The sequence below is a fragment of the Eulemur rufifrons genome, chromosome 30 (assembly GCF_041146395.1).
Source record: "Eulemur rufifrons isolate Redbay chromosome 30, OSU_ERuf_1, whole genome shotgun sequence".
Taxonomy (NCBI): Eukaryota; Metazoa; Chordata; class Mammalia; order Primates; family Lemuridae; genus Eulemur; species Eulemur rufifrons.
The window spans coordinates 67,877,547-67,896,304 of NC_091012.1; the positions used below are offsets into that span (position 1 = coordinate 67,877,547).

Consider the following 18,758-nt stretch of genomic DNA (forward strand, 5'->3'; position numbering starts at 1 on the left):
CTATCTCAGCCTCCCAAGTAGCTGGGACTACAGGCATGCGCCACCATGCCCGGCTAATTTTTTCTATATATATTTTTAGCTGTCCATATAATTTCTTTCTATTTTTAGTAGAGGTGGGGTCTCGCTCTTGCTCAGGCTGGTCTCGAACTCCTGAGCTCAAACGATCCGCCCACCTCGGCCTCCCAGAGTGCTAGGATTACAGGCGTGAGCCACCGCGCCCGGCCTAAGAAGACATTTTATAAAGTGAGTTAAACTGAATGGAAGTCAAAGTTGCAAATTCTGATCTCATCTCTCCAGTGCTATGTTAACTCTTGCCAGTCATTTAGAGGCTAAGGGGTTACTTTCTGATTTATATAATAAGAACCTGAAGAATTAACCTTTCTCTCAGGATTATGGGGAAAAAATGGTGAAAAGTAACAAAATCTTTTGGAAAAGCACTACTAAGCATTTAAATGAAAGTATCAGGTCTTATGCCACACTACCAAACATATGCAAATATTTTTGTACAGATCATCTCTTATGGAGGATTGTAAGATAACTCACAGAGGACTGTTCATCATAGGTCTACGGATATCCATGGAAAGCCACAACAGCCAATTCTGCAGTAGCTCTTTCAGACTGTGAAGAACACTGCACTGAGGGGGCAAAATAAAAAATCATTCATGAAACCATTAAGACATAACAGTGTTCAGAACAAACAGAGGCTTAGAGGTGGAAGGGACCATGGAGATGACCACATCCAATTTAGAACTCAATGAATGCAAGTACAAGTTTATTTTGCCATTTTCTCTACAAGAAACATATCTCAACAGGACTGCCCCAACTTAGCCTAGGAAAAGACTTTTCTCTAAATTACATTTATTTATGACAAATACTACATAATCAGATAAAAACAGCATCCTTATTGTCCCCTCTCAGAGATCCTTTGAAGTTGCTACAGATATGAGTTCCCCATTCTTTTCACCTTGTAATCCATAATTACAATTTACTCCCTTTTTGATGGTCATATAAATTTATCTTATCTTCTATGACTTTAGAAAACAAACAATTCTAGTCTTCCTTTCTCAGGCTTTGCCTTGATTTCCCAGAGCCTGATTCATGTACAAAAAGATACAGTCATGACAAAATTTATCCAGGGCATTTATGATTATAAATTCAAGAGCAATCCATACCATCCCAAAATATTATATAATACAGAAAACCTTTCTTAAACATCCTTAATGGAGTAGTTATTATTTGAGTATTTCCAGTGATAGGGTGCTCACTGCTACTTCACAGAACAATTTATTTAATACTTTGTTTTTAAAGATTGACATCTCACTTTCAGGTTAGAAATACGTTTGAGTTGAAAGCAACTCTGGGGTCATCTAAAACAATAGTCCACTTCAGTGTCAACCAGAGAATTTTATTATTAGGAAAGATATTCAATATGACAGGGTTATATATTTAGAAAACAAAAATCTTTATTTACCCACCCACCGATCCTACCCCTGCCCCCACATCAAAGGAAAGTATGAGTCTTTATGAGAAGGGGACATGGGCTTTTAGAAAAGGTTGAGGAACACAGTTCTACCCTACATGTGAACCTTTTCTACATAAATATCTCCAGTAGATAGCCATTAAAGCTCTGCTTCATGTACTCCACTGTCAGGAAAGATACTGCCTCTGAAGGTCCTTTACTTCATTTTGAGTCTGCTCTACCTGTTAAGATACTGCCCATATTTAATTCTCCCTTGCAGCCATGCAAAGACCTTCTCCTTCCATGTGACAATGTTTCAAATATTTGAAGGGAACTCGAAAATCTTAGTCTTCCCCCCACCCCAGGCAAAACATCCCTAGTTCTTTTACTATCTCAAGCTAGAAAGCTTGATGTCATCTTGTGTCCTTCATGCTTTACTTCCAGTCACCAAGTCCTATCAATTTTTTCCTTCATAATGTCCTACTTATTCATTTCCTTTCCAATCCCACTCTAACTACCCTAGACCAGGCCTTCACATCTCTGAGGTAGCTTTATCCTCCCAGCCAGTCTCCCTTCCTCTAGTATTATCTCCCAAACCCCAATTCTTTATAATTTTTTTTTAAGACTAGTCAAGTGCAGTAGTGAGAAGGAGGGGAAAGTAATAGAGCAAGGAGTTCAATCTGTAACTGACTGTGAACAATCAAGTGAGATAACTCACTACCTTCGGACCAGCCCCAGTTCTTTCTCTAAGGCTATTAGACCCTTGTTGTTTAAGCACTCCATCCATTACATCCTTCTTCTTTCCAAGAACTTGCAGTGCACATCCCTTTAGCAAAGGAATAGCAATATGTATCAAGATCATAAAATGTTCAAACCCTTTCTTTTCATCCAGTAATCTCACCTTTGGAAATCTATGCCAAGAAAATAGTTTAAGAAAAAAAAAATCTAGGCTGGGCAAGGTGGCTCACGCCTGTAAACCTAGCACTCTGGGAGGCCGAGGCGGGCGGATTGCTTAAGGTCAGGAGTTCGAGACCAGCCTGAGCAAGAGCGAGACCCCCGTCTCTACTAAAAATAGAAAGAAATTATCTGGCCAACTAAAATATATATAGAAAAAATTAGCCGGGCATTGTGGCGCATGCTGTAGTCCCAGCTACTCGGGAGGCTGAGGCAGTTGGATCACTTAAGCCCACGAGTTTGAGGTTGCTGTGAGCGAGGCTGACGCCATGGTACTCATTCTAGCCCGGGCAACAGAGTGACACTGTCTCAAAAATAAAAAAAAAAATCTATATTATGAACATGCTCAAAACAGTTATCTATTCCTAGAATGGAAACAAATTAGAAATAATAGAGAAATGACTAAATAAATTATGGTACTCTGGACTATGGTGCCGCTATTAGAAATATTATGAAGACTATGTGGAAACACAGAAATTGTTATGCAATGTTAATTTTGTATTCTGATTTTATATTTATGTTCATTATGTTTGCAACTATATAAAAAATGATAAATCAGTAAGGACAAAAATTGGAAAATTAACATTCCAAAACAAAAATAATAATGTTACAGTGGGTTTATGGGGCTTTTCCCATGCAAAATTCTTCAATGAAAAAAGTTGTTTTCTGTATTCCCTTTGTTTCCTTGGCACTACTGTTATCCTGGTTCTTTTTATATAATTCCTTCTTAAGGTTCCTTCAGACTCTCCTTTTTGGCCTGAGAATTAAATAGTGTGTATTCCCCTCAGTTCTGTTCTTGGCCCACTATTTGTTTCCCTTCCTTACTCCTTCCTTCCCACTCTCCACCCCCTCATTCTCAAATATATGTGTGTATAAATATGTATATGCATATTAGGTTGAACCATAAGAAATTGTCAGTCGTCAACCATCTTTGACCTACAAAAAAACGGCAATTTCCTATGGTCAAACCTAATGTTTATAGTAAATAGCTCTTTAGATTGGTGGAATAAGAGAAGAAATAAAGAATAACCCAATTAGAAGATTGGGACAGAATTGCAAGAAACTGCAAAATGAAATCCCTAAAAATTTATTAGCTAGAAGAATTGGTGTATATTGTCACGCAAATGATGGTATTGGTCAGGTAGTAAAAGTTAAAAGTAATATAAACAGACTGCAAATAAAAGTTAATGTGATAGGTAATTAATAAAGTACCATTCAATTATGACAAACACTAACCAGGACAACATATTTTTCTTATAAATATGGTCAACAGTAAGTGACTTAAGGTTAAGAAAGTTGTGAAAGAAACATCACTTATATTGTCACTCTTTTGGAATAGCAATAAACATTCTATAATAAAGTGGCTCTCAAACTCATTCAGGCAGAACTCCTGGAAGCCACAGAGGTCTTTTTGGAGACCACCCCAAAATTGTAACACATTTTATATCATATAAGGTTGGAACAATTTTATTAGCAGAAAATGACTGTAAATATACAACATAAATGACACAAGGAGTTTTGTTTGCTCTGGTCACTACTGTATTTAAGAAATGTGTCTAGTACATAATAGGGGCTCAAGAAATATTTGTGAAATGAATAAACATATCTACAAAAATATAAACCATAACAGACTGTTTCCCGGTCTGTTTTTATTAATATACATTTGCCACTTGTTCATTTACTTTGTCATTTGCTACAAGTGAAAGAGTTCAGGAAAACTATATGTGACAACACCTTAAAAACAGAAAATTCTATGCATTAACTGTGACTTGAGTGATGCAGCACCTTAAAGCCCAAATCCAAAAGAATCCTGTTAGAAAACCACTACTATAATGGCAGTTTGGAATCATGTACCACTGACAATAGAATAATAGTTCCTATCGAATCTAAGCAAGACAAGTTTTTTTTTTTTTTACCTTGAAATAAATGGTTGATGTAAAGAAGAGCTGTGCGAGATTGTCTAAAAGAAGTGGTTTCACCTCTAGGAATTAAAAAAAAAAAACAATAATTCAAAATCCTTTTAATTCATATTAAATGACTCCAAATTTTCATGATACATACCAGAGAAGCTACTAAAAGGAATCCAGCTCACAAGCTGAAGGAACTGTGACCGACAACAGAGGCCATCCCAGAGAGGAATGCTCTTATACAGGAATGCTTCACAGGAATAAAACCCCTCCTGTAAAACAAGTGAACAGTAAAGCCTTAGATGGAACTCTTCAGTCATAATTACTCTCTAAATAACCAGTTTATTTTGTGCTATAGTTGTTTCACTCTTAATTTTTTGTCAATATCATAAAAGCCATAGGTTAGGTGCCAGACCTCATAAAAAGGATGAGATGAGTAGTATTTACATACATTACCATCTTTATGAATATAGTTTTCAAACACCATAAAACTTCATCAATTGAAAAGAAAATAAAAGTCAAGTTATAGAATATTTCTAAAGATAAATTTATTATTTTGGGGTATATGCAGTAAATTTGAACAGTCAATAAAATGTATACAATGTTTTATAATAGAGCTAGAATTTAGAAACAGAACATAGAACAAATCCAAATTCCAAGTAGCTCCATCTTTAGAGACCTGAATGTCTAGGTTGCTTACATTTCCACCAGAGTGAGGATCCAGGGATTCTCTTTTTTCCTTATCACCCTAAACCTTAAATAATGGCATGTATCAGAACTCTATCCTAGACCTTCTTTTCACGACATGAATTATTTGGACAATCGCATCCATATCACAGCTAAAACCATTACCTTTACCATGAGGATTTCTAAATCTGTATCTTAGCCCAAATCTCTCCTGAACTCTATATACTGAACTCTATATACTCATTATCTTACTGCATAGTGGATATGACCTCTTAGATGTCCCACAGGAATCTCTTAAATCAACCTTATCTTTCCTTCCAATCCTACTCCTCATATATTCCTTTCTTAGTCAATGTCATCCATCCTCCCAAGCAAGAACCCAAAAGTCAATCTACAGACCTCCCTTTATCCTTACTACTGTCATCCACACCCAACTTCTAATTAAATATTTTCACACCAAATCCTTAAGATTTATTCCACAAACATTTATTGAGCATCTCTTCTATACTAGGTATCAAGCTGAACACCTGTACATGAAGAAAAGTTAGGCATGGTTTCTGCCTGCTGGGAGCTCATAATGTGTGAAAAAATGGATGCTGAAAGTGTCATGATAGAGGTAAGTACAGGGAGCTATGCACATAGCGTAAGAAGCTAACCCACACTGGGGTGATGAGTGGAAGGCTTCCTGATGGTGCTAATACCTGAGCTGCAGCTTAAAATAAAACTCAGGGTAACCAAGACCAAATAGTTCATTGGGCTGAAACATAACTGACACTCAAAAAGTGTTTGTTGATTATAAAAACACAAGTAGTGACCCTATGAGATTTACTTTACTAGCTAATTAAGTTAATCGTACGCATTCAATTATATCTTCAGTTTATTCTCTTAAATTATAGGGCTTTCCCTTTTATTTGCATGGTTTAACATATTCTTTCTTCAAATCCAACAGTGCAAAGATAAAAGTCAGTCCAACTCAGCTCTATTTAGAATGAGTTTCAAATTGAACAAATATTGTTTACAAAAGATGTCAAGTACCAAAGAAAAGGTTTTTAATGGACTTCTAAATAAATTTTTTTTTTTTTTTTTGAGACAGAGTCTCACTCTGTTGCCTAGGCTAGAGTGAGTGCCGTGGCGTCAGCCTAGCTCACAGCAACCTCAAACTCCTGAGCTCAAGCGATCCTCCTGTCTCAGCCTCCCGAGTAGCTGGGACTACAGGCATGCACCACCATGCCCGGCTAATTTTTTCTATATATATATTTTTTTTAGCTGTCCATATAATTTCTTTCTATTTTTAGTAGAGATGGGGTCTCGCTCTTGCTCAGGCTGGTCTCGAACTCCTGAGCTCAAACGATCCGCCCACCTCGGCCTCCCAGAGTGCTAGGATTACAGGCGTGAGCCACCGCGCCCGGCCCTAAATAAATTTTAATAAAGATTGGTGGAATGTGTAGGAAGTAGAATCTTACTTGTAAGAAGCACTCTGCCATGATGATAGTATCCAGAAAATTGGCAAATTCTTTTCCATGATCGTAATTATTCACCTTGTACCAAATACATTCTGGAGCAGAAATAGTAAACATAAGCATCTGAGTGCACAACAACAGAAACTGCATAAAACATAATTATCACTAAAGTGACAAATGACAAAAAAATCCCTAAGTCTCATACATCCTAGCCAACTCACACTGTAAATTGTAACAAATATGTGGAGGTGATAATGAGACACTCCTCAATAACTTGATAACACAGGGGAAAGCTTATAGTGAAAAAATAAACTGGTAAAATTCACATATAATGAGTGTGATTAGCTTTTTGTCACATAATAATCCAGGAAACTGTAAACATATGAATTTAAAGTTTGAGAATACCCTAAACTTCAATTAGAATGAACTGATACCCACCTATACCAATCTAAGAGTAGCAGGAATTTACTAAGTGGAAATCTAAGAAATTGTATTGTATTAGTATGCTATCTAAAGATGAATAGAAGAAATGGAGCTAGCCTGGAACCAACTAAAACTAACTTTAAACATTTGAGTCAGGAGTTGCTCATTCAGGAAAAAACATTCAATCTGGTCAACAAAAATACTATTGCTAGAGAAATATATCCCTTGGAGGAATGAAATGCTCATGCTTTATTATATCCCAAATGAAAGACTCCTCATTAAGAAATCTTCTAATGAAGAAATCTTCTAATGACAAATTTGGCTCCCAATATGTTGATAGCAGAGAGGGGATACTCTAGCTGGCAGATATGAGCATTTTGGTCACTAGAAAGAATTACTTCTATTATAAAATAATAAATTGACATTCTGGCTTATACATTAGTCTCTTCTGAGTTTGGTTAACATTAACCCTATGACTTTGGGGACTTAACAGAAAGTTTCTGGACATACAAAGATGAAGGGGCCTTGGATTGTGACAGACATCAAAGTCGAGCCACCCATTGAGTTTTGGTGGCCACCCAGCAGTGTTTCCTTAACAACACCCCTCCTTTCTTGATGCCTTAAAATTATAACAGAAGCATTAATGCTCTGAATATATGATTACCACAGAAATAATTACAGCATATGAAGGCTCCTCTTGCCTAGAATTTGGCACCCTTATAAAAGAAACCCATTTGTAAACTATTTTGTTCCATCCTCATTCATCCAATGCTTTTAAGCATCAATTCTTACCTTCTTGTAATGTTTGACTCAACCAGTAATAAAGCCTCAGTAAAATTGACTCATCTCTGACACAATTAATATAGTGAAGCAGCAGAGAGTTGTTTAGCACTGAGCCCATCTGAGAAGGCAGCTGCAAAGAGAGAACAACTGGTCAACAGCAAGTATCTGGAAGTGGGTCAGTCCTGACTAACTGGAACAAGGAAATCATCATATAGAAAATATATAACAAAAATAAAGACCATGCAGATTGAATAGAAAACACAGATGAGCACATGGTCCAGTCACATACCTCTAAGCAATGAATGTTCTGTAAGAGTTGAGGGAAGCTTTGAAGTTGTTCTAGTGGAAATGATCCAGTGTTACTCAGACAGTCAGAAAGACTAATCTCTTTTTTCCCACATTGTTTAGTGTAGCTATTAGAATTGAGCACTGGTATAACTGAGTGAGAATTCCATTTCTAAAGGAGAAAGATAAAAAAATCTATCAATGAACTTAACAGACTATGAATTATAAATATAAAAGCAGTTGTTAAGGTGTTTCAATTAATGGAATCTGAACGAGGTTTGCACAGAATGCCGAGTAATTAAAATGTAATTAAATAGCTATAATTTCCTCTAACATATGAATGCTTATTATTTGGATTTAATAAAAGAAAGTTTGTACCCTAAAAAGAGAAAGTCGCATAAGTCGTTTGGGGCTTTAGATACTTACTCTTTTTAGAGGACGAACATTAGCTGGATCTAACATTAGCTTTAGAGGTTCTGGAGAAGGTCCCTGGTTTCTCTGCCTCACAGCAAGCAGAGCCATCTTCCAAAGATTCTCTGAATTCTTAAAATAGATCTACAAATTCAGATGTAAAATACAAAGAGAGTAGGTACCCATAAGTCAGAGCAACAACATGATGTCTAAAACTCTTCATTAATTGAAAGTATACTGATTATGAAATCTTTTACACCCATACAAATCCATTTAAAGTTTTTTTCCTGATCAGGAATCTATTAACTACATCAAACAAGATTAGTATGAAGTGCCAATCCCTAAAAAAGTTTCCCCCAAATAGTGCCATCCTACTAGATCTTAAACATTTTAGTTCAAATCTTTTTTTTTTTTTTTTTGAGACAGAGTCTCACACTGTTGCCCAGGTTAAAGTGCTGTGGCGTCAGCCTAGCTCACAGCAACCTCAAACTCCTGAGCTCAAGGGATCCTCCTGTCTCAGCCTCCCGAGTAGCTGGGACCACAGGCATGCGCCACCATGCCCGGCTAATTTTTTCTATATATATTTTTAGTTGGCCAGATAATTTCTTTCTATTTTTAGTAGAGACGGGGTCTCGCTCTTGCTCAGGCTGGTCTCGAACTCCTGACCTCGAGCAATCCTCCCGCCTCAGCCTCCCAGAGTGCTAGGATTACAGGTGTGAGCCACCACACCCGGCCTTAGTTCAAATCTTTAGGCTAACTTTACCAAAAATAACATATTTCAATCTGAATGACTTATCTGTCCTTAATCCCTTACCTTCTTCTTTACAGGCAAAGATACTGAAATCAGAGCAGGAGCAAAGAACTTATATAGCGACAACAAAGCCTGGAGATGAGGCTGCATTCCCTGAAATAAAATAAGAGTTTGCCATTTTCAATTTCGTGGCCAATAAGGAACTGGGAAAAGAAATATCAAGAAGAACAAAAAAGTAACAAAAAAATAAACTGAGACTAAACATTCAGACCTTAATTTCACTGAGAGATAGCTATAAGGAAGATGCTACAGAAAATCAAGGAATGAGTAACCAGACATTTAAATCAACCATCATAAAATAACCCTCTCCAACTTGTGATCTTCTCTTTTACAACCTTTTCCCCAATTATTCCTTATATTTTCTTTCTTCTTCTTTTCCTATTTATCTTCTTTTCTGCCTATATCTTAGGCTTACCAATCATACTTACTAGCATAACATGGCTTACTCTCACTGGTAGCAAACTCAGGACTCAAAGTTTACTTGTCCTTGATTTAGACATCAAGGAGGTAGGACCAAAAGGGAAGCCAAGAAAAAAGAACAAATGAAATATTAATACCTGTTTATCATAATTCTTGGAAAATTAACTAGGAAATCATAATTGGTATGCAGTAGTCAAGAGGCTTTGATATAACTGAAACAAGTCTTAACAAAAACACTAGCTTCACAATGAAAGAAGTCATCACTGCTAGATACCTGTGTTAGATATATCTGGCTATCCCAGAGAAAGCGTACCACTAAAATGAATTCCAAGGAAGTAATCAAATTGTTTTATAATACTAAAATTTTATTGACTTGAATACTGTACAAAGTAAGGCAGCAAATGAGGATTAGAAATACAGTATTCCTATTTTATAACAGCTTCTTGAAATTAAATTTATTAAAACAAATCAAAATGACCCAGTTTATGTTGAAAATATCTTCTGACCTCTGTACACCCATTATCAATGAGTACCAGAGCATTTGTTTTAAGTTGGAATGTTTTTTGAGAAAACAAATATTTAGTATTGCAGAGAACTTTAGAACTTATTGTCTAGTTAACTAAATCTATCTTTTTTGTTAAACAGTTAACCCTACAGAGGTAAAGGGGAGATGTCCAGTTAAATATGACATATTGAACATATGTGATTAAAGCCCCATTAAAAAGACAGTATGAAAAAGGCATAAAGCACAAGTTCAAAGAGAACAAGAAGGGAGACAACAACAAATGAGAAATTTAAATAAGATTTTAGAAACCAGAATGAAGATGAGCAAACAGCAACCAAGTTAGCAGAACAAAGAAAATAAAACCGAAGGCATCAATAGAAAAAGCCTCAAAACAAGCAGATTCATGCTTGAGAATTTCCAAAAAGGCTCAGGAATTTGAGGGACCAGGCATCTCTTAAAAGTGAGGATGTAAGAGGGACAGAAAGCAGGAAGATCACTTGAAAATCTATATAAGCAGCAATTAAAACCCCAAATTCCTTCACTACACTGTCAAGACATTAGGGCTTTACCCTCTGAAGATGAACCTGGACTTAGACACCACGCACAGATGAGGACCATTCCTCACTCCTTTCCATTGCTTAGGTCCCAGAGTGCCAGTAGCCAGGTTTATATCTGTGATGGTTAATTTTATGTGCCAATGTGGCTGGGCCACAGGGTGCCAAGATATTTGGTCAAACATTATTGTTGGTGTTTCCGTGACAGTGTTTTGGATAAGATTAAAAAATCAGTAGACTTTGAGTAAAGCAGACTGCCCTCCAGGATTTGGGTAGGTCTCATCCAATCAGTTGAAGGCCTGAATAAAACAGGCCCCAGAGGAAGAGTGAATTGTCCAGCAGACTGTCTTTGGACTTTAACTGTAACATCAGCTCTTCCTGGTTCCACAGCAAACTGCTGTCAAACTCGAACTGGAACATTGGTTCTCCCGGGTCTCCAGCCTCACAGACAACTTTGCAGATTTTGGATTTTCCAGCCTCCATAATCATATGAGCCAATTCCTTACAATAAATGCATAACATACACACACACACACACACACACACACACACCCCCTTATTGGTTCTCTTTCTCTGGAGAACCTTGCAACCCCATAGGTAAGAAACAAGAAAATTCTTCTCTGGCAAAATTGACAGACATCTGGGAGGCTCCCCAAGGAAATATCAAGATCCTGCTCACATACACAAGTTTCCAATCATCATTTTAGAGCTTTACTATTAAATTGGACAATAAGCCTTACAAAACATTTGAGAAAAACCTCTACCATGAGAAGACAGACCAAACAAACTAAAGAAAGGAACTCTGAGGAAACAGAGACAAAGCTGAGAACAGAAAAAAAAACATCATAGCCACATGCATACACACAGGCTCCTGTCTAGTAAAGGGAGAATTCCAGAAACCATCCTCACAAATCCTTAGGATGAGATGGAACTCACCCTTCTTGTTCCAAAGACGGTTCTTGACAGGTGTTAGTGCAGGGGTAGGGAACCTGTGGCCTTAAGGCCACATGTGGCTTTCTAGGTCCTGGAGTACGGCCTTTTGATTGAATCCAAATTTTACAGAACAAATCCTCTTATTTTTATTAATATACTTTTCTTTGTCTTTTTATATTTTTGTTTTTAAAATGAACATATTTAAAATACAAAAGAATAAAATAAATTTCAACAGAATAATCCTCCCAGATTGACCAGCACAATTAGAACATTAGTAAGGCATAAGGGCTAAATTGACAGCTGCTACCATCATGATTTAGTTCTAACTTGCCATGCCTGACTGGCACCATTATCGCATGAGGTTGGTTGGCAAGAGTTTATGGGGGTCTAGTATGCCAGTCTGTTAATCAACTTTTGACAATGGTGCACTGTGTTTCTATTTGAAGTGGAATTTGTGAATAGTTGCACAGCTCAACAGTATTTTTTAATTCTGTCTGCTTAAAAGCCCATCATGTCAAAGAAGATCAAGAAAACACTGAAGGAAGAAAACAGATTTTTTTAATGAGGATTGAGAATTGCAATATTATCTGTTTCTGCTAAAGGTAAGATAATTTGCTTGCTTTGTGATATCAACATTAAAGAAATTCAATGCTCATCAGCATTATAACACACATAAGGACCACAAATATTTTAAATTAGAGGGAGAGGCATGAAAGGTTGTATTGCAGAAATTAAAAGATGAAAAGCAAAAGCAAAGACAATTCTTTCAAAGCATCAATAAGACCTAGAAATAACGCCACTGAAGTAACTTAAAAAGTAGCTTATATACTCGTGGAAAAAGGGAAGACATTGAGTGATGTAGAAATTGTAAAAGAATGCATTATCAAAGTTGTAGGATGTTTAGTCCCTGATAACATTTCAAAATACAAAGAACTGCCTCTTTTAAGGAGAACCATAACTGATCAACAGCATGAATTAGCCTTCAACTTAACAGAACAACTTCACGTAATACCTCAAAAGGAAAATATATATTATTCAATCGCTTTGGATGAATCAACTGATACTACTGACTCGGCGCAGATTTTATACTTCATTCGGGTCATAACAGAAGATTTTCTTTGCTGTGAAGACTTACTCGTTTTGGGCACTCTTGTGAACAGAACATGGGGAACAGATATCTTCAATAACTTTCGAGATAATGTCGTGAAGTTGGAATGAATTTGGCAAATGTAGTGAGTGTACACACAGATGGTACACCTTCCATGACAAGAAAACATGAACGGTTTATTGCACAGATAAAAAGACTATTAACAGATCTAGATGCTCTCATTTCTTTTCATTGTATCTTGCATCAGCAAAATCACTATGCTAAAGCTACAATTTTAAGTGACACTTTGCAACAAGTTATAAGTATTGTTAAGTATATTCATGCAAATGCAACATGGCATCTTCAGTTTCATAACATGCTAAAGTTAAACAATGAGATATTCAGTGTGGATTTGCCATATCATCGTAAAGTACGTTGGCTATTGTGTGGACAGGTGCTAGACAAAATTTTATCTCTGCAAAAACAGATAAATTTTCCGAAGAACAGAATCAGCAATGTGAATTATTGAAAGATTTCTATAGGAATGCAGCATTTCTGTGTGATATCATGTCAGTGACTTGAATATTTCTTTGCAAAGTAAAACTAAGTCTATATATGATATGTGGCAAAAAAAAAAAATCTAAGCATTTCGGAAAAAAAGCTATCTTTTTTCAAAACACTTCTTCTTCAAAAGGAATTTTCAGGTGACCATTTTCCCCAGTTAGCAAAGGTCACTGATGAGCAGGACGATATATGTGAATCATTTGAAGAATATGCAGCTGTTACAAACCTATTAATTGGAGAATACAATGAAAGGCTCACTGACTTTGAAAATCATGACATCACACTCAAATGAGCATTTCAGCCTCACCTAGTTGATATCACCAAGGCACCCAAAGAACTACAGGTGGAATTGATTGAGTTCTCAGTAGATGACATTTTAAAGTTATTCTTTGATGCTAAGAAAGATCCAGCTGAAATATGGAAAAATGCAGAATACCCATGCCTTTGGCAACATGACTGAAAAATGTTTTCTTATTTTTCAACCACTTACTGCTGTGAATCACATTCTCCTACCTAACCCAAATTAAGATGCCCCTTAGGTCACAAATGACTGATACCCATCTAGAGGAGCAACTGAAACTGTAGACCTTCATGCTACAACCAAATCAAATTCTTTCCAACAAAAAGCAGATACAACACGGTCATTAAAACATTAATTAACTTTAAAATTAATAGTTTTCATTTTTTGAAATTATTAAGTATATAGTAGCTAGATTTTTACAAAATAATGTACATTTTTAAGTATATCTAATTGAAGTTTCTTTAATGTGGCCTTATTTGATTATAGCCAAATTAATGCAGCCTCCCAACATGAAAAGGTTCCCCACCCCTGGTCTAGTGTATGTGGGATAATAACATGCCTGCCCCGCTTCCCACCATTCATGCCTGCCACCAGAAAGGCAATTTCTGTGTTTTTGTGTCCTCCATAGATTGGGAGTTATAGATCATGAATGGGGATAGATGGGATACATGCCTTTACAGATATCAGAAATTCACACATCCAATATATTTGCTCACATGTGCTGAATATGGCTGTTACTATCATGCATTCTAGGTTACATATGAGCATGGCAATGCCTTCCTGGTTTGATATAGTTGGACTTACCCAAATTCACCAAAATTCAGCTAATCAAAAAAAAAAAAAAGTTGGGAATGCATCTTTATAAATGGATGTTGATAACAGAATAATTTAGTAATGTACCATACAGAATATTAATAATGAAACCATACTCTTAATGTCTGGGCTTAAAATTTTTAGACAATCATCTAATAAATAATTTTTTAAGGCCAGGCTCAGTGGCTCACACCTGTAATCCTAGCACTCTGGGAGGCCAAGGTGGGAGGATCGTTTGAGCTCAGGAGTTCAAGACCAGCCTGAGCAAGAGCAAGACCCTGTCTCTACTAAAAAAATAGAAAGAAATTATCTGGACAACTAAAAATATATAGAAAAAATTAGCCGGGCATGGTGGCACATGCTTGTAGTCCCAGCTACTCAGGAGGCTGAGGCAGTAGGATTGCTTGAGCCCAGGAGTTTGAGGTTGCTGTGAGCTAGGCTGACACCACGGCACTCTAGCCCAGGCAACAGAGTGAGACTCTGTCTCAAAATAATAATAATAATAATTTGTTAACTTGAACATGCACTGTGTTGCAGTTAATACAAATCAGTAAGATCTTATATTTGGTAAGAATTTCTTATTCCATTGAAATGTTTTGCTGTAACATGGGAAAACGTACATCTTTTCACAATTTCTATTAACGTGAAACAAAATTAAATTTGGACAAAAACATTATCATTAATATTCTCGGTGAACTAAGAGAAGATATTGTACAAAACAAGAGGCTATAAGACAAGAATAATCATTGAACTGCACTAAGAGGAGACCTCACACTGGAGAAACACAAATGTGTTCTGTGTCTGTGTTTTTCATTCAGTGTGAATGCCTTTAGGTAGGCCATGAAGGCTCCAGTTAGGCGTAGGCACTAATACTTCCTATTGTTTTATACCCAAAGCTTCACAGACTTCTGTTACCTGGCAGGTATAGTGGAAATAACAATGCAAGAGAGCTGTAAGGACAAGAGATAACAGTCAGAGAATATATTGAAGTATCCAGAAGATAATGTCTTGAAATGCTTTCCTACATCCCATCCACAAAGAATATAAACTCATTTCTGATCACTCCCTAACATTTACTGTTCTAGCCATACCAACCCAGTTTCTTAAACAAGGTTTGCTGTTTGACATCTACATGTCTTTGCTCATGTTGTTCATTCTGGTAAGAGTGCCCTTCTCTCCCTTCTTTACCTACTTAACTCATATTCATCCCTCAGAATTTCTCTCAAGCATCACTGTTCCTCTTTGACCCCATGTCTGATTCTCATTTTTCATTTTGTTGACTGAGCTCCCCCAAAAGTAAATTTCTTGAAGATAACAATTTATTTGATTTTATATCCCCAAAGCCTAGCTCAGTACCTGGCACATAATACATTGGCCCATCTTAGGGTCTTTTTGGTACTCACCATTTTGGCTTGAAGTTGAAGCAGTTTTCTCACACGAAATGGTTTGACTAGAAAAGGTAAAGAAAAGAGGTACTATGTATTTGGTTCAGAATAAAAAGAAACTGGTTATACTTAACCACCTTGTAGTTCATATATTGTAGTTTCTTCTTACAACACATCAAGAATATAAAAACCCTGTTAAGCCATTAAGCAGATGTTCTTAGATAAAAGTACTAAAAAGCCATTTCCTCAAAATGAGTCCTGTCATATAGTTAATGCTAATAGCTATTTTAACTTTATAAAGGCCAATACAAATGCTAATTCCACAAAGTGAATGTAATACAACTGGAATGAAAATACTCACCATTCTCTTTTTTGGTAAGTAAATATAAAAAATGGCAGACATAAGGGCACTGTTAAAACAAAAAATTAAAAGAGAAATGACAATATATCTTGAACAGAACAGCAACACATTTTCTCCCAAATGTCAATCTTATGCAGATTAAGTAAAAGGCTTCAGGATTTCACTGAACAATGGTTTTACAAAGTTTCTCTTTTTCATACGACACAGTAGTGATAAAAACAGTATTTTTTTAAAAGACAGCATCTCACTCTTGTTGCGCAGGCTGGAGTGCAGTGGCGTAATCATAGCTCACTGTAACCTTGAACTCCTAGGCAAAAATGATCCTTCCACCTCAGCCTCCCAAGTAGCTAGGACTACAGGCCTGTGCCAACACGCCTGGTTTTTTTTTTTATATAGAGAGACAAAGTCTTGATATGTTGCCTAGGCTGGTCTGTAATTCGGCCTCAAGCGATCTTCCTGCCTCAACCTACCAAAGCCCCGGGATTATAGGCATGAACCACTGTGCCTGGCTGATAAAAATAATAGTTTTAATTGACATCCCAGTAGGTCATTTTTTAGCTATTTTTGGAGTATAAAAACACTGCACACAATTTAAAAAACAGAAAAGAATTGCCCATGATCCTTCTACCTAACAAAAATTCATACATTTCTTTCAACATTAATCCATGTGCATTAAGGTACAAACTTAAAACTTTCATCCTGATTTCCACTTAAAAGCATTTTCCCACGTTGTTTCGTCTTCAAAACTACAATTTTCAACAATGCTTCATATTCCAGTGAACAGAAGAATTAACATAAGAATTTAATTAATAGCTTAGTCCTCAGTTTGGTAAATAGCACACACTCAATAAATCTGTTAAATTACTGAACAACCAATTCCTCTATACCATTTCATTTTGAATGTCCATCTCTTGAAGTCTTATCCTAGATTATAGGTCAACAAACTATGGTCTATCTGTTTTGGAAATAAAGTTTTACTGGAACATAGCCACACCCATTCATTTATGTATCATCTATAGCTGCTTTTGCACTACACAACCAGAGTTAAGTAGTTGTGATGGAGACAGTATGGCCCTCAAGCCTAAAATATTACTACCTGGTCCCTGGCCCTTTAAGAAAAAGTTTGCCAACACCTTCTCTAGATGATAGGAAAGTGGAAAAAGTAAATTATTTAATGGGACTAGAGAAAGAAACCAAAGCAAAAACTTTCTTTAAACAAATTTGTATTTTGGTAGTTATGACTCTAAACTTTGAAGTCTAAAGTACAGCATATTCCATATTGTCTTCTCTATACCTAGAATGGGTTTAGAAAGACTCTAGATTACTTTTAAGAAGCATGAATTTAGATATAGGATTTTTTTAAAAGGAAGAATACATATTATGACCAAGTCTGCCATATTCTACACAAAGAATAGTAATTTTCAGAAAAAAAATTTGTTACATCATATGCCCGGGATTATAGGCATGAACCAATGTGCCTGGCTGATAAAAATAACAGTTTTAACTGACATCCCATTAGCTCATTTTTTTTACCTATTTTTGGAGTATAAAAACACTGCAGACAATTTAAAAAACAGAAAAGAATTGCCCGTGATCCTTCTACCTAACAAAAATTCATACATTTCTTTCAACATTAATCCATGTGCATTAGGGTACAAACTTAAAACTTTTATCCTGATTTCCACTTAGGATATGAACCATTAGCAACACTATTCATCATGTTGAGTATGAAATGAGTGTTATGTAATCACTTGCCTCAGGCTCCCCCCAAGCATTATAAGAAATCTGACATTCTCCTTTAATCACATCTAGAAAGGAAAAACTCATAAGTCTCAAAAATTTTACAATTGCCTTTCTGCAAACATTTAGCAACCACATCTGGGTCACTACAAATTCATCCATCACATTATATGAAAATGACTTTTCTGAAGTATTGATTTTAAAAGTTAGGCCCTGTTTCTTGATTTGGGTGATATTTACACAAATATGTTCAGTTAGTGAAAATCGAGCTGACCATTTATGATATAGGCAATTTTCTGCATGTATATTATACTTTGGTATATATTTTTAAAAAAATAGGAAAAAAGAAAAGTAGGCCACCTTCCCTCCTGCCAAGCTGAATAAGAAATTCTCTGGTCACCATCATGAAAACTACTCAAGTAGACTGCAACTGATTTGACATTTATGAGTAGTTTCTATTCACTCATGAAATAGTTATTTCAGTGAATAAAACAGACAAAAAGTACTGCTTTCATGAAGTTCATATTCTGTGTGCCATGAACTGTGTTAGTAAGTACTTGGGTTACAAAAGCTCAGTCAGTCCCTGCCTAGAAGAACTCAGTCTATTAGAAGAAAGGAGAAAGTATACCTTCTTATTTCCCATTCTTTGCAAAGCTTAAACTCATAATTCACTTGTATTTCAATTTGGTCAGTTTATGAACAGAAACAATGTGAAGAGAGATATCAAAGGCAAGGGAGAGTCAATCACATACTACTTCTCATTCAACCACACCTGTGCACCACAGGGCAAGCAGGAGGGATGAGCATTCTTACCTTCTATCGACACTTCAAGGTCACCACTCTTTCACCCTTGTATAGAAAAAGACCTCCTCTGAGACTTAGTCCACCCAACTTCACTACCTTTACCTCACCTAT

At 36.2% G+C, this 18,758-nt stretch overlaps 1 protein-coding gene across 2 annotated transcripts in view; it reads right to left on the bottom strand.

Moving 5' to 3' along the window:
- The window catches only part of CENPI (centromere protein I), a 69,206-nt gene that overhangs the window by 33,412 nt on the left and 17,036 nt on the right, over positions 1-18,758 (bottom strand). For both annotated transcript variants that reach the window (XM_069463629.1, XM_069463630.1), the window contains exons 6-15: positions 16,104-16,152; positions 15,761-15,807; positions 9,184-9,273; positions 8,385-8,513; positions 7,963-8,130; positions 7,683-7,803; positions 6,471-6,562; positions 4,475-4,592; positions 4,330-4,394; positions 544-635 (exon numbers count right to left, since the gene is read on the bottom strand). In XM_069463629.1, the coding sequence (XP_069319730.1) occupies positions 544-635; positions 4,330-4,394; positions 4,475-4,592; positions 6,471-6,562; positions 7,683-7,803; positions 7,963-8,130; positions 8,385-8,513; positions 9,184-9,273; positions 15,761-15,807; positions 16,104-16,152 (971 nt within the window). The remainder of the gene's footprint in view (positions 1-543; positions 636-4,329; positions 4,395-4,474; positions 4,593-6,470; positions 6,563-7,682; positions 7,804-7,962; positions 8,131-8,384; positions 8,514-9,183; positions 9,274-15,760; positions 15,808-16,103; positions 16,153-18,758) is intronic.